Source organism: Liolophura sinensis, chromosome 8 (assembly GCF_032854445.1).
Source record: "Liolophura sinensis isolate JHLJ2023 chromosome 8, CUHK_Ljap_v2, whole genome shotgun sequence".
NCBI lineage: Eukaryota > Metazoa > Mollusca > Polyplacophora > Chitonida > Chitonidae > Liolophura > Liolophura sinensis.
In genome coordinates, this window is record NC_088302.1 from 6030449 (window position 1) to 6052024 (window position 21576).

Consider the following 21576-nt stretch of genomic DNA (forward strand, 5'->3'; position numbering starts at 1 on the left):
AGCATGGCTAAATTTATGGTGTGATTACCAGATGGTGCCCTTGACAATAAAGTTGCTTTTGAGAAAAAAAAGAAGAAAAGAAAGAACAGACTAAAACTAGCCCTTATAGTTTTCTAAAGTGCCCCTTGTTCACAAGAAACTACTGGCCCTGCAACAACTAGAATAGGTCCTGGTAGCCTAGTTATGATCATTGGGCACCTTAGCACAAGTCAGATGGTGTGCGGCCATACCTTACTGAGTGTAATGTTTGCCAGACCTTCTATGGTTGATTTGTGGTTGTTACATGGGTAAAATATTAGTTGGTCATGCATGTACATGTGAGAATGAACATGATAATAAGTCTAGGTGCAAAAAATTGATAAATTAGTCATATTAGCTTTCAAGAAAGTGTGATAATGAGGGATATTTTTGTGTTTTTGTATTATAAAATTAATTTTGAGCTGTCTAATTTTGGATGAATAAATAGTATGTTAGGACAAGAGGCTGCATTAAACTCTAACTGCTCCTAGCCTTGTAGGACTTTTCCGAACTTGGTTCGGGAACAAGGATCTCTCTGGAAAACGAATGTGGCTTATAAACCTAACTGCCATCATATATGTGAAATATTCATAAGTTTGGCAAGTGAAAAGAACAAATCAATAAATTAATTTTCATACATTTATTCACATTCACAGGAACTCCATCACTGAAGTCACAGACTGTGGTACCTGTTAAGGTGATTACAAAAGCCACACCTGTATTCAGCCAACAGTATTACAGTGTGAGCATACCTGAGAACATTCAGCTTCACTCCCCTGTCATCAGTCTTCAGGCCGGCAGTCCCAACGGACAGAAACTCATCTACTCCATTACCAAGGGAGATAAATATGGCGAGTTTGCTGTCGACTTTAATACAGGTGTGTACCTGGCATTAGAATGTTGTGACAACTTGTATTTAGTTAATTTATCGCAAGTGTTCACTGTGCTCTTTACTACAGGTATAGAGCTGGTGAATCGCATCTATTGCTAATTAAGTCCATCTGTAGCCAAAAGACGTACATATATATTGCTTGTATCTGAACATAAATAGTGCCTTCACCAGGACTGACACAGGACTAGTACATGTACACAGGTGGCCCAATCCTGTGTCAATCTTTCGGATTATTAAAAAAATTTAAAAAACCGATTGCAGACTAGAATTTTTGTATTGGTGTTTGGAATAGGCTGTGTATTCAAATGGATAAAAGGAGGCTGAACAACAGAACGATGTTACCAAGTTGTCATTTTTCTGACATGTCAAAAGAGGACACGATCCACTGTAGTACGGTTACATGTATTCATAATGCTTGTGCAGTACATTATATTGCTAGTGCATTCAGGAAATCCCCTGCTAATGATTTATACACATTGTGTAGACATTTTAGAATCTGACCTAACCAATAGAGTATTCTGGGGTTTGCCATTCTCTTGGTTTGACCTGTGTCTATCTGTTCACCGCGGTGTAGAAACTGATCTCTTTAGGTGTTGGTCTTCTGGCAATGACTTCTTACTAACATCAACGCAAAGCAGCTTTTGTACATTGAGCCAAATTTTAGTAGGAATCTACCATACTTGTTCAATATTTCTGCCACATGTTAATGTGTAAAAAGTTATATTTTATAAACTTTCCTGCAGCTTAATAAATTCATCAATGTCTTCCATGGAAGATTTTAGGCATTGAAATTAACTGTTGATTGGAAATTGATTGGAAAATTGAAAATATTAGGTAATTAACTTGAAATGAATTTATATAACCACTTATTAAATGGCATGACAATAATTATCCCCCTTAAAAGCCTGTGGATACACCTACTGTTAGATATTTGTACATGTATGTTTAGAAATTAGAAGCATTAATTTTTTTCCTCGGAGTTAAAGAGTTGGTACATGTACTTCCTCAGTAAGTTTTAGATTCCCTCTAACTTAGCCTAATTACGTAGTGTTGTCAGCATTTCTATGCATGAAATATAGTACTCATGTCCTTCCAGCAATTGTTTCCACATTAACCCATCTCATGATCAACCTTCATTAAGGCATATAGTTAGGTCATCCCAGTGTACTAAACATAGAACCACTTATACCACGTAGAAACTCACAAATTGCTTGTAATGGTAATGAGAGATTTGAAAATGTCAAGGTAGATTAATAAAGTAAGTTAACGTTAAAAGGCCTGTCATCAATCAAGTTTGACATCAGACCATTTGTCAGGCACAGGTGAACTGGTAAAGATATACTCTGGGCAATCTAGTTTCCTCCACACGTAAACCTTGGGTATGATGTTAGATACCTGTAAAGTACATAAACACAAAGTTACATGCAGTCCACAGCCTTTTATGTGAGATCCTCTTTGTTTGAGATTTCACTTTCACTTTCACACATACATGTAAGAATGATAATCTGCTTGATACAAAATATGAGTAAATTATTATGATGACATAATACATAGCAAGGCTGTCTGTCTAGTTCAACCCAATGCTTTTACATGATGTGGACACTGAAAGGGACATGCAGATGCAATTTAATCATTGTCAAGAAATATATGAAGTCTATACGAGAACATACTGATTTAGTGAAGCTATAGCAGAACTATGGACTTCTTATGTTATACACTTGTCCAAACCTGTGAAACCCTACAGTGGATCTAATTTCACATTACTGATAAAGATTTAGTAATGTCTATATATTTGTCATTCTTATTCATCCATATACACAATAATTCCCTTTCATTGCCTTCTTTACATGTTATTTAACATATTTTGTATGGTGTGATAAGTATAGTCCTCCCCTAATTATCTAAATGTTAACATGTACATGTATTATACCCTGGTTACTAATATTGTCTACATGGTTTTTCCTTTTTACCTTCTCCCTTTATCTGGTGTGTTTATTGAAAAGATATGGACGTATTAGGGCCATGTGAGTACTGTTCCCATATATGGTGTTCTCTCATCTGGGTTATCTGACTCGGGATGATGGGTTATGTTTTTTTGCATGCTGCCTGACCTTAAGAAGCATACTGTTCATTAGATTAGCACACTGAGTTACCTCCTTCACTCTACCTCTTCTGTCCTCTCACTGCCTCAGCTTGCATGATAATGTTTTACTGGGTGTTTGTGGTAGCCTCTCATCTCTAATCCCTGATTTTCTTAACTCTGTGGTACCCTGAGTATGTATGATATTTCATACATTTAGAAAAAATGAGCCATTTTAAATTTTTACTTACTTTGTGCAATGAACGAGACAAATTTCATAAATAATGAGTTCTGGTATTACTGTGTTTAACTTGTATTTAAACTTTAATTTTTTGTTATGTTTTACAAATTTTATTGTTTTCATACTTTGACTTCATTAAAACTGTAAAAGCATATAATTCAAAACAGGACAGTGGTTTTAATATTTGTTTTTTCTGCATTGGAAATTGCTTCTGGAACATGCCTTTTGAAATGTATGCTTTTTTTGCTCACAACTTCAAGTATGCTACTTGCATCTTAGTGGCAATATTTAGATAATACCACATAGGATTTTTTCTGTCCCAAACTTATTTATATGTCCTGTATAGCACTAGGGTAACGAGCAACGCCTTCAAATACAAAATTCTTAACTTATTACCTCAAGTGTTTTCATGTGATTCTGTCCGTTTATAAAACAGTTAGGAAGCATAATTGCCGTTTTAAGGACACTAAAGATTGTGAGTTTAGGAAAGCTCTTCAGTTCCTTTGCAGAGTTTTGATTTAATTAGCAATACTCATAGCTGCCACAACACAAGGAAATATGTGGTTCACACCTGTATATACTTTTCCACCTTCCCCTTTCACCATGGTCATATATTTGTTATATTTGAGTAGCGTTTTACACTGTACTCAAGAATGTTTCACTTATACGACGACAGCCAGCATTATGGTGGGAGGAAACTGAGCAGAGCCCAGGTGGAAACCCATGACAATCCACAGGTTTACCATGATCATACTGTACATTGAGGGCTGCCATAACTGGCCTTGAGGCTGTGTAAATGTGACAGATACCTACAAATTTAGATACCGATTTTTTCACTTATATGAAGGTGGCCAGTATGTGGTGAAGGAGAATTGAGTAAATCACTGACTATTGGCAAGTGATACTGGCATACTATTCCAAGTGTGACACGTGTCATTATTGGTGGAAGGCACCTGGTTTCATGTGATTTTCATGTAAGACTACATGACATTCGACTTACTGATAAAAAAAGGAAGCAGGGGAATGTTTAAAATAAATCTAGATAATGCATATGTGCATATTTAGAAAAGTTATATTACCCTTTGTGTAAGAAAGTAATGAATGCTTACTCTTACTTACAATGCTTAATTTGGATTAGAAATTCTTAGCTTGATAAATGACAGTAGACTCCAGTGTAGTTGAGGCTATGCAAGTTACTGCATTTCTTGCAACATTATTTAGGACTATGTCTGTAGGCTTGTATTTCTCAAAGCATAGCATATTTGAATGATAATTGTATATATTTGTGCCCAGTAGTCAAGAGATTTTGAAAAATTTTTATTATGAAAATCTGTAACACAATGATGACTTCATGTAGTTAATGCTATTTGTTAAAGTAATCCTTCATAAGGCAGAGATACATTTTTTATCCCCCAAAAGAGCTATGCCTACATAACTTTGTGTACTGGCAATTGATTTTAATTTCATTTGCTAAGGTTAAGGATATTTTAAGGAGATTACTTGAGGCACATATTAATTTGCATGTCAGAAAACTGTTTCAGTTGGTGTAAGTAGAAAGCTCTCTAATCCTTGAAATCCTACAAATGTATGTGTTTATATCAGGAGAAACGCTGGTGACCAGGTGATACCTGATGGTGTTCATGTTTATTTGATTATAGGTGTGCTATATGTAGTGGACCGCTTGGATAATGAGGGTGTGGTCAGGAGTTATGAACTAACTCTGCGAGCCACGGATGTGATGACGGGTTCGTACTCGGAGACCACCGTCATGGTGGAACTAGAGGTAAGGACACTATTCAAATATTAAATAGGTATGGATGTCATTTGGAAAGTGGATTAAATAACAGTATTATCGTTAATAGGGATTACATTTTCTGAATATAGCACAGATTCTAGTGCTGAAAATTTGGCTGAGACCACTGCAGGTTTCGAACGATAATACTGTCATTCAAATATTGTTAAAAAGGAAAAACCTATTGGACCAGAATTTAAGATTTGTCCATCAAAAAACCCAAGTAAAATAATTCTAATCGTGCTGTGTGAAGTGGAAAAGAAGTCTGCTGTTATCAAAGCAGTCATGTGTGGAAGAATTGTGTATACCACTGTAAGCTGTATGCCGCATTTGGCCAATGCCCGAAGTTGTATTTTGTATTCATCAGGATGTCAACGACAACGCCCCTCAGTTTGAGAGCCAGAGTTACATGTCTGTCATCTCTGAGGCAGTGCGCACTGGCAGTAAGGTGCTGAGCGTTTCCGCGACGGACCAGGACGAGGGCATGAACAAGATGGTGCGTTTCAGTCTAGCAGACATCTCCACAGACAGGAACGACAGCACGTACTTCCAGATAGACTCAGAGACAGGCGTACTCAGCACTAGGCTCCTCCTCGACCAGGAAACTCAGGCGGAGTTTCGCTTCTTTGTGGTGGCAACAGATAGCGGAATGCCAGCCCTCAGCTCCTCCTCTTTGACACGAATTACGCTCTCAGATCTCAACGACAACCCTCCAACATTTGACCAACCTTCTTACAACTGTCTCATTACGGAGCAGCTGAGGCGTGGGGAGTTTGTTACCAAGGTGACAGCCTCTGACCCAGACTCCTCTGACGCTGGTCAGCTACAATACTCCATTGTAGGCGGCAATGATCAACAAGCTTTCATCGTTGAGAAGAACTCTGGGATTATTCGCCTCTCTGACCAAAGAACGCCCAATTTACAGTCCAGTTACACCCTGAACATCTCGGTGACAGATCAGGTCTTCACCAACTTCGCCCGTGTACAGATCTCTGTCAAGTCACTGAATAACTACGCTCCTAAGTTCTCCCAGGACATGTATTATGCGGAGTTCTCAGAGAACATTGGGGAGGGAATGCTGGTGACAACTGTGTCGGCAGTGGATCAGGACATTGGGACATTTGGAGCCCTCAGCTACAGCATCACAAGTGCCCTGTCCGATGAAATCTTCAGAATGGATGCTGATACTGGTAACTTTGACGCCTTAGTCATCTGTTATGTTGTTTAACTGGTGCTGTATCTAGACTAATTAAAAGTTTCATTCTGGGAATCTTTTTTTCTCTGAATATGGTCGAAAATAGACTTAAATTCACCAAAATCAATGGTTTGAATGTACATGTATGTATTGTAGGATGTATAAATACCTTATACAATTGGATGGTAGGAATGAGCAAATTACAGATGCATTTTCATGCTGATTTGTGAAAAACAGTTATGACTTATTTTGGAAGCATCTGGTTTCTTCCAGCCATTTGTCAGTTAAATATTGGGATTTCTGAAAACAGCATGAAACACAAACCATATGGATGAATACTATAACCTTGAGTTCACTCTCTTTTCTCTAGTCATCATGTTATGGCTGTAATACTGCTGAAGTGGTATGAAATAAAGCTATCACTTTTCGTACTCTTCTTCAGGTGAGATGTTCTCCAGGAAGATCTTGGACCGTGAGACCCAGAGCCAGTATGAGGTTCCCATTGCCGTCACGGACAACGGAGGCTTCATGGCCTTTAGCTCCGTCCTGGTCACTGTGTCTGACATGAACGACAACGTCCCACAGTTCCTGGTGCAGGAGTACAAGGGCAACGTATACCATGATGCTTCTATCAACTCTACTGTTCTTCAGGTAGTTGTTTGACTCTTGGTTGTCATTGTCTCCAGCTGCTACTTCATGAAGTAAATGAACACATTCTTTAATGGAATTTGTTTGCACCTGGCTGTTCCACAATTATTCTTCCACCTAATCTCAAGAAATTCCACCACAATAGTAGGTACATATGTGAGATTCCACCACAATAGTAGGTACATGTGAGATTCCACTACAATAGTAGGTACATATGTGAGATTCCACCACAATAGTAGGTACATACGTGAGATTCCACCAGTTCTGCATACAAACAACCAAATGTTTTGCTGTTGCTCTACAAGTCTCTCTCCAAAATTTGGTAACCTTAGATGTGACACTATGCAACATAAATAGCATATTACCCTGAGTTCAGGATCGGATCTTACATCAGAACAATATAATTTGCATGGTGACTCTGATAAGATGTAATGTTTGGAAAACTGTTACTACAATATCATATGTCATATCAGTTCATCCTTGGTTTGAAATTGAATATGAGAAAGTATTTGATTTAGACGTCTTTCAAACATGCTTCTCAATCGATAGTTGATAAGAAATTACTGGTGGAAATACTCTAATGCATTAGTGATAAACATTGAAGGATTTCTTTTAGAGAAAGTTTAAGTTGTATGCTGTTGTCTTTATCCAGTTGCGAGCCACAGATGATGACACTGGGGACAATGGGGATGTAGTTTACTCAATCTTTAATGGGGAGAACTCCAAAGCCTCCGAGTTCATCGATGTGGACCCAGACAGCGGTGTGATAACAGTCAAGGACGGTCTGGAAAACTCTGGTAATACATCTTTGTAAACTCACTTGTTTTGAATGTCTGCTTCCAAAAACTTGTTTATGTGATTAATAAGTGTAATTTAGTCTTGAGGGTTGAGTTAGGCTTGTAGTAATTACGGTGATTTTCTGTCTTTCAGACTGTCTAGATTTATCTGTTAGAAATGATTTGCCAAAACGATTAACATTTTCATGAGTTTCAAAAAAACACTTTCCAATTTTGACCGTAATTGTAACTCACCTATGGAATTTTTGTACTTACAGTGAACCAAGTGTACCAGTTCTTTGTGCATGCCACAGACCGTGGTAGCCCCTCCCTGGAGAACAACGTCCCTGTGGAGATCCTTGTGATGGGGCCCATGGACGCCCCACCCATGTTTGATCAGCCAGGCTATTCATTCTTCATACCTGAGAATACTAGACCTAACACTATCATCGCAACCATCACAGCCCAGAGCAATGACACCGTCACCTACAGTATTGTCCCAGGCTTCACAAGGGGAAGTAACAACCCGGCTAAATTCAGTATTAACGGAGAGGGGAAGATTCGAGTGTTGGGAGAGCTGGATCGTGAGACAACGAGCAGCTTCACGCTGACGATACGGGCCGAGACACCCACCACACCGCCCCTCGTTGCACATACACAGGTGCATGTGCAGATTATGGATATCAACGACAACTGTCCTCAGTTCGAATCAAACCCTTACTTGGCAACCGTGCCAGAGAACACAGACCCTGGTATACATGTGATCAAAGTCAAAGCATTTGATAATGACACTGGAGTAAACGCCGAGGTGCGATATGCATTCACAGCCGAGGTAGGCAAGCTCGCTAATATGTTTGCTATCAATTCAGAAACAGGGGAGATAACTCTGTTGGTGCCTTTGGACAGGGAAGAGGCCGATGAGTATAATCTGACTGTGATCGCCAGCGACCGAGGTTCCAAAGAGAGCCTCAGCAACACCACACTGGTGACCGTTCGGGTCATGGACCATAACGATGAGGCACCCGTCTTCAGCCAGACCACGTATTCCGCGGCCGTCAATGAGGATGCCTTACCGGGCACTGTCATTGTGTCCATCTCTACGTCTGATGGTGACCTGGCCTCAGACATCACCTACTATGTGACTAGCGGAGATCCCCTAGGGCAGTTCAGCATCAGCAAGGCTGGAGAGGTATACGTAAACAGGGCACTGGACAGGGAGGCTAAGTCTCGCTACAAGATGACTATCATGGCAACCGATGGTGGATTTGTTACCACGGCGATGGTTGTCATAGATATACTTGATGCCAATGATAACGCTCCTAACTGCGATATAGTGAGTTCCAAATAGATTAGCTTGTGCTCTTTTTACATGCAGTTCGAAATAAAATGACCACAGTTTCGTCTAAAGTTAGCAATGTCCTTTAGACCAACCACAATCTTACGTGATTGCATTTCTCTGTTTTGTATATTTACTTCATGTGTATGATGTACATGTATGATTGGTGAATCACAGTAAATTCAAAATCACCATGATTGATGGTCTTGTAGTGGATGTTTGATCATGTGTTTACTTTTTTGTTTTTAGCCGTTATACCAGAAGTTTGTGACAGAAGATGTGGCTCCCAACCATTACGTTACTCCCATCATTGCTACTGATGCTGATGAACACGGGACGCGCAATGCCAGGATCAAGTACTCCCTGGAAGGAGAAGGGGCAGAGAACTTCAACATCGATGAGAAAACAGGTTTGTTGAAATAAAAGTGATTCAGGGTTTATATCAGGCGTTGTTTGTTCATAACACATGCAAGACAAGTCCTCTACTTCTTGGCAAGCTTGTATGAAGGTAGATTCGTGTTTTCAAGTTGCATGCTTCTTTGACATCTTTATGTGGTTGAGTACAATAGACATTTGTCAAAGACTGGCTTAAACAACTCATCTGTTTGTTTTTAAATGATTACCTTGTGTTTCTAAGAACTTCAAGAACAAATCAGTAACAGAGTGGTTTCAAATAAGTTTCAAGCAGGTTTTTATACTTTAACAAATCAGATCGACCACATAAATGCTTGTTACCTGCAAACTTGATGTGTTACTGTTGCCTTTGTGACACCAGGTTACCTGACGACAGCTGCTGAATTAGATAGAGAGGTACAGGCTGATTATAAACTGCTGGTTCATGCAGTAGACGGAGGAGGACTGTCCTGTACCACAGAGGTGTACGTTGCTGTCAAGGATGTCAATGACAACGCCCCAGTCTTCACCATGGAAACCTACACCGTCACCATCGCAGAAAGCGCCAAAGTGAACACGCTTATTACCCGTGTGTCAGCGTCGGATGAAGATCTGGGTAAGGCATTAACTTTAATTTCAACTTTTCACATGCTGTCCAACTGTATGTGTATGCCTGGACTTGTGAGACCTGTAAGACTTGAGAGACATGATAGACTTGTGAGACATGTAAGACTTGAGAGACATGATAGACTTGTGAGACATGTAAGACTTGTGAGACATGTTAGACTTGTGAGACATGTAAGACTTGAGAGACATGTAAGACTTGAGAGACATGATAGACTTGTGAGACATGTAAGACTTGTGAGACATGTAAGACTTGTGAGACGTGTTAGGCATAGTCATTTACATTTCAGTAAATTAGTGATTTCCATCCTTCATATACAAGTTGTAATTTTTAAACCAGTGCACAACTTTATTTACTGAAATTTTCAGAAAAAAAATTGAGACACTGGGCTTGTTTGGCCCATCAGTTTCACAAAGGGCAGTGTGCTCCAAATTCAGCATTAAATTTAAAATGGTGGTAACATCTTGCAATCGGAAAGGCATACATTTTTTTAAATGCAAAATACGTCTTATTTCCTATACAGTATTTTAGCCTCGATATGGCTGAAATGTTGCCGATGTGGCGTTAAGCCATAATCATTCATTCCTATTCAGTATTCAATAGTATGGAGTTTATATTCCATATTTCAGTTTGTACTAAAATTGATGTGCTAAGAATCAGTGATTGTAATTTCCCGTTTTTTTCTTCCCAGGTATAAATCGTAAAGTGAAGTACCGGTTGAAGGACAGGTCTGACACTTTTTCCTTGGATGAGGTCAATGGTATCATCAGCCTGATTCGCTGTGTGGACAGGGAGATAACTCCGCAATACTCCTTAGCTGTGGAGGCATATGATCAGGCAAGAGTCAACAAGTAGTTCCTCTTAGAGCTTAACAGTTAGCTTAACACTATTTCTTGTTCATAAACTTAAAATTCTTAGTTCTTGAAAATTAATAATTCTTAAACTTAAAATTTCTAAACAATTGAAAATTGAATTCATAGTGCATATCAGGCTGTCCTAGGCAGTTTGTGAGATGGAAGTTGCAGTATGGTAATGCTTATGCTGCTTTGAAATTCCAGGAAGGTTAGAAAAACAGTGAGATCCTACATCCTTTTTTTTTGTGGGCATCACTTGCCTATCAACTTCTGACTTTATTAAAACAGTGAAACAAATGGATAGATAAAATTTCAGCAGTTTGAAGCTATATAATTATGGAAGTGATGCTAACAATTATAAAGTCATGTGCATATCTTGTAGCAATTATTCTACTGTTGGCCCTGAAAGTTGACACATAAAATGTCAAGCTCGGGTATGTTAGATTCAGTTGTATATATTCCTGTTTCAGCAGAGGAAATGTGTTTTCTCTGTGACAAGATTGTTTTGTCTGAGCGTCACTGTTGTACTATGCAACTTTTCTCACATTCTGTATCTTATTATATCTTGTAAATCAGCCTCTTCAGCCATTTACCACCAGCTTATGCATGTGTGTTATGTTTCCAGGGCAACCCCTCTCTGTCGTCAGAGGCCATGGTCCAGGTCGTGGTGCTGGACATCAATGACAATCCCCCTGAGTTTGAGCTGACCAGTTACTCGGTCAGTGTACAGGAGGATGTACCTACAGGTACGGCTGTAGTGACCGTACTGGCCACCAGCAGGGATGTGGGCATCAACGCTGTCATCACATACTCTATCGTGGCTGGCAATGAGCTGGGGAAGTTCACAGTAGGTCCGTCCACAGGTAAGTTGTAAACATTGTTCCCATTGTAATATTGATAATACTTCAAAGGCAACCTTACAGAAGTGTTAAAACTAGTCTTATGTTTTAGCCTGCCTGAATTTCAGTTTGTGTGCTTATGTGTGTTAAGTATTTCAAAGCCAATTTACAACACTTATTAAAGTAGATTATTGGTATTTTTGTGAAAAAAAAAAGCATAAGATGTGATTTGACAGCTAGTGTTTTTTTTTTTTCAAGGTTTAATGTACAGTATACACCAGTAATCTTTCTGCAAATTGTCTTCAGTTTTGTGTTATATGGCTGATATAGCATAAATCATGAATCTAATTTATAAACATACATGCTATCACATATAAATATAAAGATACATTTATACATACAGTATGCTGGTTTGTGTTGAATACCCCGTATGAAGTGTTAATCTTGCCTCTCTTCCTTAGGTGTTATCCGTGTAGATAAGATGCTGGATCATGAGGCTTCTCGCGAGTTCTTCCTCACAGTACAAGCCAGTGACGGTGGCTCCCCCACCCTGAGTAACACAGCCGTGGTGAACATTAATGTGACGGATGTCAATGATATGCCTCCACGCTTCAGCCAGCCCATTTACTCAGGCTCTATAAGGGAAGATGCTAAGGAAGGGGAGACAATTCTGCAGGTAGTGTGTTTGCTGGTTACAACAAATATTGGCTATTGACACTTCAGTGTTGGGAAATTATGCAGCCGGTGAGCGTAAAGTTTGACACATCGTAGAAAAGAGGATTAACTATTTTGTTAAATCTGTGTGCTTAGTTCCAGATTTGAATTTGGGATTTGTTACCTTTGGTAATGTGCTTTATGCATTCATGAACTGGAAAATAAAAGGAAAACAAAAGAGTTAGATAATACACAAGGTACAAAATAAAAACACACACCAAATTGTTGGTGTATTGTAGAATATTCTGCATTGATTGTGATACAAAGTTTAATTATCTGAAGAAGATATGAAGAAACATTTGAAGGACATGTTGTTGCAGTGAAGTGAATATTTGTTTATTGTAATTGATCAGGTTATGGCTACTGATGAAGACAGCCCTCCGTTTGATGACATCACCTACAGCATCATCAAGGGTGACCCTGAGAATAGGTTCTTGATTGGGGAGAAGACTGGTGTTGTTACAGTAGGAGAGGTGCTGGACAGGGAACAGGTACAGCAGCCTGGGGGTATACATGTGGGATGAAGTCAGCTGATTTTACTTTGTTATACAGTACTTCACTTTCACTTGGGCTTGATTATCTTTAGCTCTCCATCATCTTAGTAGGATGGAGGAAAAAAGAGAGAGACAAGAGCAGGCAGGCAAAATCATTGAGGAATCTGAGGACTGTTTAACATCCATCATAAACAGCAGTCATTAGTGTTGGTTCTTTCTACCGTGTAAATAATGAAAATAGAAACAGGGGGAAAAAGCTTTTGTGGTCAATTGCAATGGGCTTGAGTGCAGTGTTACATGACTTCTATATGAGACTCTATCTAGGGCCTAGTTTTCTCCATGATTGGTACATTATTCTCCATTATCAAGCCACCTCAGAAGCATGGAGTCTCTGGAGAGCTTCAGACTCTCCAAAACTATGTATATCTGGTAACGAATTTGGGAGGTCTAGGTACATCTGGGAGTATCAACACAGTATCATAAAGTTTAGTAGTTCAGTCGGTACATGGATATAACTTTGCGTGTTGTTTGTTGCCTGGGTACCTCTAGGCCTGTTATTTCCAGAAGAGTAGTGCATGCTTAAAGGTGATATGTAATATAATTTGTTTGTCAGATACATAGCGAAGGTCGGTGGTTTACTTCAGGCACTCTCGGGTTTCCTTCACCCAAATAAATTCACGTGAGAGATTTTTCTACATATGTTGTTGTGGTTCTAGACTGCTGAGTATACACTGACTGTCGTGGCCTCTGATGGTGACCTGCTGACCTCTGTTGACGTAACAATCACCATTAAGGATGCTAATGACTGTCCACCTGTCTTCCAGCTGAACAACCATACTGTCTTTGTACAGGTAAGAGTGGCTGCACTGATGGTGGCACCATGATTTTAGTACATCAATGCATCCTTAATAAAGCACAATACGAAAAGAAATCGATAACACACTTCCATCATGTTTTCCACCGTAAATGTCCTATATAATTTTTTGCTGCCAGTTACCGTCTTATTACCGTAATTCTTGAACCTTTTCGTAATGTTTTGAAGGTGTTTACTCAAGCCGGTTTTGAGGGCATAATTCTGTGTAAACTGATAAAATTGTATTTTGGCATTGGCCCATACAACCAATGTAGTTTTGTCTTCATAATCAATTTCAAATTGTGCATAAACTGCACTGAAAGTTACTTTTTCATATGCGAAAAGGTTGAAGAATTAGGGTAAGTAGAAAATCCCCATTCATGGAAGGCCTAGGCAGGGTTGAGTGGGATTTATTCAACATGTCATTAACACCTTTCACAAGATTTTTAATGACAGTGTGTTCAGTACTGACATTAAAGGTCCCTTTCTGATCCCTTTCTTTTCAATTCACCATTTCTGCAGTATTTCCCACTTTCACACTCACTCCTGAAACCTGTGATTGGGAATTTTTTTAACATTGTAGCACAACACAATTGACATTATACCACCATGTTTTTTGTTGATGTTTTTATGCCACTGTTCATCATCACAGAGCATTTTCACTTGTATTACTTCATAGTGACTTGTAAGCTGTGTGTTTTCAAAACAGATTGGTTTAGACTCAGATCCATTAATAACTGTACAGTTGATCATTTCATGATAACTTTCCATGATATGCATCATGTGTTAACAGTATTCATATGGCTGAGGAAATTTGTTGTGATTGATGCCATGCATTTTTTTTCATAAAGTTTATAAAAATTTATCCTTACCCCACTCTAACTTGGAACAGAGCGCAGAGTTAACAGCAGACGTAAGTAGCTTTGTGATGAACAAAGTCTAGATGTTGTGACATAAACTTAGCTTGTTTGTGTGTACTGTCTCCTGTGTTAACTCTGATTGAGGTGTATTATGACTTTGTACATGACTAGCCAAGGTGTACCCTGACTAGCAGAGGTGTACCCTGACTAACAAAGGTGTACAATGACAGACGTGTACACTGACAAGCAAAGGGTTACCCTAACTAGCATATGTGTATACTGATGAGCAAATGTGTACACCTAGAAGCAAAGTGGCACCCTAACTAGCAAGTTGTACAAGAACTAGCAAATGTTTACACTGGCAAGCAAATGTGTACACTGACTAGCAGTGGTGTACCTTGACTAGCAAGGTGTACATGAACTGGCAAATGTGTACACGGACTAGCAAAGGTGTGCACTGACTAACAGTGGTGTACACTGACTAGCAAAAGTGTATGGTGACCAGCGTAGGTGTACACTGACTAGTAGTGGTGTACCCTGACTAACAGTGGTGTACATTGGCAAACAGAGGTGTACTCTGACAAGCACTGATGCATATCCATTTTCATTTTCCAATGTAAACCTTCACCACTGCAGCTCATTTTGCATGTTGGACAGAAAGATGCCTGTGCAATAAGTCACTTTTACATTTTAGCCAAATGTGTGCTTACATCAGAATGAAACATACCTTTTGTATTTTTCGTAGCTTTATTTTTATAAGCATGGTTATATCTCCATTTATTTTGTTTTTATAAATTTGCTGCTTTGTATACATGTACATCATTGTGCATTTGTGGGTGGAATGTTTTTTATGATTAACATAAACCAAATTGTAAGTAAACAGTGAAATGAGTTTATTTGGGATGCGAGTGATTCATGAACTGAACAACTCCCAAAAATAAGTACATTTTAAATTTTGTTGATGTTCTTTTCATGCTGAATAGAATAACAGTTAAAGCTAGCATGACCTTTCTGTGTTCTGTGTTTAGAGTCTTTCCCCAGTTTAGGCTATTCCCTTGTTAATACCGTTTGGGCTTACCTGTACATATGATAATAACCTGGATCTCACAGTTGAACATGATTGATAACAACGTGCCTGTAAGAGTAGACAAGTAGTCATTTGCACCAAGTACATGTAGATTTTCAGAAACATAACCACAGGATGTTGTATTTAACATGTGGATAAAAGCCTGCAGCATGATTGCTTTGTGTCCATTTATTTGATCGAGTTGAAAGGCAAATTCTGACTTGTGTTAAGGTCAGCACAGGTTGAAGCTGGATATTTTAAGGTCAGGGTTTTGTACCGGTATGACTATTATACTACAACAAAAGTATGTAGGTTTTGAGGAAGCACCATGGTTATGTTCACTGCAATCCCTACTCCAATTCCTCAACCTTTTTGCACATGAGAGAAACTTTCAGTGCAGTATTAGCACAATTATGATTTGATTTTGGAAAAACTAAACTACATTGGTTGAAGGCATTTCACTTTTTCAGGGCTTCACAAAAAGCATATTATCAATTCACACAGAGTAATGCATTTAGAATATGCTTGAAAGGTTGATGAATTACAGTAATGAGGCAGATGGTTCCTTGAATCTTGTTCATCAAGCAGTCCAGTCATAAGGTTTGAACAAACTTTTTGCTGGAGTGCAAATGTTTTATTGTGCTCCAACTGCATGCCACTACTTAGCAGTTTGTGTAAATGTTTGCTATACTTGTTGAACGTTTTTAATAGAATTACTGCAAGTGTTATTTCATAGTTTCATTGAAACATTGCATAAAATCACGAAGTATTAGTATCATCCAACAGGCAACAATAACATAATGAGATCAGCAAGTAAATGGGTCCATTCTACTTCATCCACTAACACATTTGTTCACAGTGCATTTGTTCTGTATGGCAGACCATACTCTTTATATTGCCAAAAAAATCATTTGCATCATACAAAGCACCCTGGGCTTGTGAATGAGATGTACAAACTTGAAACCTTGTACATAAAACCTGGAAACCTCATTTTATGAAATCTTGTCAACAGCTTGGAACAACAATCTGTACGTCATTGCATAAGAATACTTGACTTCCTGTACAGATGAGATTTACAGGACATTATGTGTTTTGTTGTTTCAGGAGGACCGCAGTGTTGGTTACAACATCCTGACCTTCAAAGTGGAAGATTGTGACCTTGAGCCTAATGCAGGCCCATTCTCTTTTGACATCATCAGCGGTAACCAAGGAAATGAGTTCCGAGTGGACAGCAAAGGGACACTGTTAATTGCAGGTATATTCCGCAAACAGGTGAAGGATGTGTATAACCTCACCATCCGTGTGTTTGACAATGGTCTCCCCACACTTTACACTGATACCAGTGTTATCATTCACATCATAGAGGAGAGCAGCTACCCACCTAAGGTAGGCAGTCTGAGTGTTGGCATTAGTTCATACCTGGACGAGTTCCCAGGTGGACTGATTGGCCAGGTGTTAGCCACGGATGATGACATCTATGACAGACTGACCTACACCATTACTTCACCCAACAAACACCTGTTCAACATTGATGAGAAAGATGGTCGTATCATAGCCTTGCCAGGCTTGGATGCTGGAGACTATGTGATTGTTGTGAGTGTGACGGACGGCAAGTACTACACTACGACGAGTGTGAATGTGGAGGTGCAGTCCATCACCCAGGAAATGGTGGACAACGCCATCACCATTCAGCTAGAAAACCTTGTGCCGGAAGAATTTCTACAGAGAAACATCAAGGCCTTCAAGAGGACGCTCAAGGCAGAGTTATCTGTGCGTGCTAAGGACATTGAAATTATCAGCGTTCAGCCTGCTGTAGAGGACAGCGACCAGAACATCTTCAAACGTCAGCGGCGAGCCATTCACGGCCAGAATCTTGATGTCTTGTTTGCTGTGAGAAAGTCGCCCAGCTCATACTACCGCAGCAATGCCTTGCGACGCAAGGTCTCCCTGGCGATACCCACCTTGGAGTCTGCTCTGGGCGTTCCCGTTGTGAAGGTGTTTAATGACATCTGTGAGCGAGATTTCTGTGACCAGGGAGAGTGTTTCAGCTACGTGGAGTTTAACAAAGAGTCCGTGGTGCGTGTTGTGCTTGATGATGAAACATACGTCACCGCTCAGCATAAGTATGCCCGCAAGTGCCAGTGTCATGAGGGCTATGGTGGTAAGTAATCTTGTGAAGTTTGACTCTAGCTTACAACTTCATTCGCGAATTAATGGAATTGACCACAGCAACTTTCCCATAGTTATATCTAATTTTACAAAGTTCTCTTCGGTTTTTAACAGCTCTCCACCATAACGATATGTGACTACTTTCAGGAATACCAAAACCATTTACTAGAATAATAGGTAACGCAGAATCATATATTGTGTGCAAGATCAATAGGTACATAGTTGTCCCTGACGAATGTATTTGCTTTAAAAGTTTTCCCAACAAAGTGTATATTTAGAAGCAAAGATAGGTCATAAAATATTACATTTTGCTGCTAAAACGTACATATTTTTGTGTAGGATAGCATTCTATGTGTACCCTCCAAACAAACCTCCAACCTGCTGTCTGAGGTGAATGGAACTCTCACAATCAGACAAAATTATCAACTTATTCATGGATGACATTTGAAGTCATATACACTAAATCAGTCAGAAACATTACCTTATCGGAAGTGGCTCTTCTTTTCTCAGGTGAGAAGTGTTCAGAGCAGGTGACCACCTGTATCCACAAGCCCTGCCCTAGTTACATGTTGTGTCGACCACACCCTGCCCAGGGGTACCAATGTGAGTGCCCAGTGGGGCGCACTGGGCCACGCTGTGAGGAAGAATTACCCAAGGCCCAGGGAGTATGTACGGATGTCCACTGTCAGAGAGGTAAGTGTGGTATGTCAGAGAATATGTCATCAGGTTGCAGAAAATTGATTGATCGATCTTCACTGTTCAGCAGAGATTTTCATTATTTAAATATTTGATTTAAAATTTTACGTCTCCGGCCATAAGTGGGAAGGTCTTGCAGCAACCTGCGGATAGTCATGGGTTTCCTCCTTGCTCTCCTCACTTTCCTCCCATCATAATGCTGGCGGCCGTCGTTCAAGTGAAATATTTTTGACCAATATGGACCAAAGGACATTGTCATCCACATTCATATATTCCCTAAAAAGGGATTTGTTGATACAGTTTGTTGAACATTCTGTTAAGTAGAAAACCTTTCAAAGTATATAATATTTTGAGTTACTCCCCTTTTTTCCAAATATTGCACTTTATTTGAACTTCAACCTACATGTACTTTCTCAGACCAGAGATAGTATTTGGCTCGATAACTTTTTATGAACATGAATGTCCCTAAACTTGTCAGGCAATGGCACATAAACATATACATGTATGCTTCGTGGTTTGAGGAATTTTTTTGGATTTAGTTCAAATTATGTTTTTCATTTTACAGATTTGTGCAATTTTTTATTAAAGTTGAATGAAATGTTTGTTGTAACATGAATGTCCCTTAACTTGTCAGGCAATGGCACATAAACATATACATGTATGCTTCATGGTTTGAGGAATTTTTTTGGATTTAGTTCAAATTATGTTTTTCATTTTACAGATTTGTGCAATTTTTTATTAAAGTTGAATGAAATGTTTTTTGTAACATGAATGTCCCTTAACTTGTCAGGCAATGACACATAAACATATACATGTATGCTTCGTGGTTCGAGGACCTTTTTTATGATTTAGTTCAGATTATGTTTTTCGTATTAAAGAATTGTGCAAATTTTTATTAAAGTTGAATGAAATGTTTGTTGTGGTAGGTGACAAGCCGATGACGTTCTCTGGCCGTAGTTATGCTCGCTGGAGGTTGGTGGACAAGATGGAGAGGCGTCTCAGCCTGGCCATTAAAATAAAGACCCGCAAGGCCACTGCCAGTCTGATGTATGCCACGGGTCAGAGGGACTACAGCATTCTGGAGGTAAATAAGGACATTAGAAATCTGCATGAAGGTAGCAACTGGATGATGAACTTGTATAAGGCGTTTATACATGTATTTCCAGATTTATTAATTTTACCCTGAAAAACCAGGGCAATTGACATAAAATTTGACAGTGGTTTTTACATGGCATCAGAGTTATGGAATTTGGTCTTCTGACCTGCAATTGTGTGCAAAGTCATGGGAGAAGTCATTTAAATTAGCCAGTTGAAGTAAACCATTCATGTTGATTTGAAAAATCTTGTTATTTCTGTGACACTTCCAGCTGATCAATGGGATGGTACAGTTCAAGTTTAACCTGGGCAGTGGTCAGGGAGCTGTGTTAATTCCGGAGATAATCAGCGACGGCAACTGGCATGAGATCATTGTGGAACGGAACGGGAACTTTGCTGAGGTCATGCTGAACGGACGATTCTCAGGCCAGGTGTTGGCACCAGAACCAAATGATATCCTCAATCTTTACACACATGATGTGTACTTTGGGGCAGAGGTCACGCTTATGACCAATGGCTACAAGAACATACAGAATGGATTTGAAGGTTGTATGGATGACATTAAGGTCAACGGTGTGCGACTCCCAGCATCAGGAAGCAACTCTGTGGCAACCAGTCAGGATTTTAAGGATGTTGAATTTCACTGTAGAGATTCTGGATCTATCCCCAGCGATACAAGTAAGTCATGAGATGCAGACATGTGTAGTCCGAGTTCGTCCACACACAAGACTTGCTGTAAATGCCTTTTTATTCGCGGGCATAAACTTTTGCTGATTTGGTAAGAAGACACATATAGCGGGAATCAACTTTCATGGGTCTTAACAGAATTTCTGGACAGCTGATAAACGAAAATCAAACTTCAATACAGAAACATCAAGTAATAAATCAACTCAAACATTCAAGTAACAATGTTATCATTTAAATTTGGTTGTACCTGTAAGATGTGACAAAACTTCTATACAATACAGTAACTTGATCAGACAAAGGAAATTAATTCTCCTAAGCTTGTAATCTGTTGAAGACTGTTAGTCTTTTTAAGACGAAGCCCTTACCTGCTGTGTGAGCAAATATTCGTATCACTCACTCCGGGAGACGACGAAGGATTAAATGTGATATAAATAAATCCCGCTGTTTAATTCTCATGCATCAGCGGTGTGAGTGAAACTTTGAGTGGACTGTGGCAGATTTGAGTAAATTTCTCAGAAATCATCATTATGCAAAGGAAATTGGAAGTGCGGAAACCCCCTAGCCATGTATCGGGCGCTTTGGAAAGGTGATCTGACTGAAAGGCAAATACAGTCGATAAATAAACAGCCTCTCTCATCGTATGTATATTTGTATCAAGTACACACGCCCAGTACAAATTATCGATTTGTATGTCTCTAACCGCGGCAATAAGTCAACAGCAACATTGCAATGTGGCGATACTTAGGCGGAGCTAAAGCCTTCTTAAAAGAAAGCAAAATTAGCTGACGATCAGTAAAGCTGGATTTGTGAAAGCCAGAATACATTCTAATTGGGTATTTTTAATTAACATGTTTGAAAAAGTATTGGAACTGTAGTGCTTGTTAACGAATTCATAACTGTAACGCATGCGACATTAATAAATTACTTAGATGGATTTTATATTCGATGGCACTTATTTTTGCGGAAATGTGTTGGCTACGAAATCCGCGAATGTTAGTACCATGTGACCAAATAGGCATTTACAGTAATTAAGAGTCTTCATACATCGTCATTTTTGGTCAGTTTAACATGGCAGAAGAAATACAACTAGGCCTAGTGGAAATACAGACAGACGGCAACTAGTTTGGACATGATGTCTGGTGAACCGAATTTTCAGGGACTATGAACCAGAATGCTAGAAACTGGTTTAATGTTCAAACCATAAGGTTATGTTTAATTTTCCTGCTGAGATTATGGCCTGGCATGGAAGACAT

The 21576-nt window shown here is 39.2% G+C and overlaps 1 protein-coding gene across 6 annotated transcripts in view; it reads left to right on the forward strand.

The window, feature by feature from the left end:
- LOC135474042 (protocadherin Fat 1-like) overlaps positions 1–21576 on the forward strand; it is a 138359-nt gene that overhangs the window by 103632 nt on the left and 13151 nt on the right. For 4 of the 6 annotated variants that reach the window (XM_064754028.1, XM_064754027.1, XM_064754026.1 and 1 more), the window contains exons 12-29: positions 675–896; positions 2914–2934; positions 4890–5014; positions 5391–6213; positions 6661–6869; positions 7519–7663; positions 7921–8975; positions 9228–9387; positions 9754–9987; positions 10688–10833; positions 11476–11713; positions 12151–12365; positions 12757–12894; positions 13614–13748; positions 16781–17837; positions 18356–18538; positions 19468–19625; positions 19909–20314. In XM_064754028.1, coding sequence (XP_064610098.1) covers positions 675–896; positions 2914–2934; positions 4890–5014; positions 5391–6213; positions 6661–6869; positions 7519–7663; positions 7921–8975; positions 9228–9387; positions 9754–9987; positions 10688–10833; positions 11476–11713; positions 12151–12365; positions 12757–12894; positions 13614–13748; positions 16781–17837; positions 18356–18538; positions 19468–19625; positions 19909–20314 — 5670 coding nt within the window. The remainder of the gene's footprint in view (positions 1–674; positions 897–2913; positions 2935–4889; positions 5015–5390; positions 6214–6660; positions 6870–7518; positions 7664–7920; positions 8976–9227; positions 9388–9753; positions 9988–10687; positions 10834–11475; positions 11714–12150; positions 12366–12756; positions 12895–13613; positions 13749–16780; positions 17838–18355; positions 18539–19467; positions 19626–19908; positions 20315–21576) is intronic. The other 2 variants (XM_064754031.1, XM_064754032.1) reach the window with 1 other exon arrangement.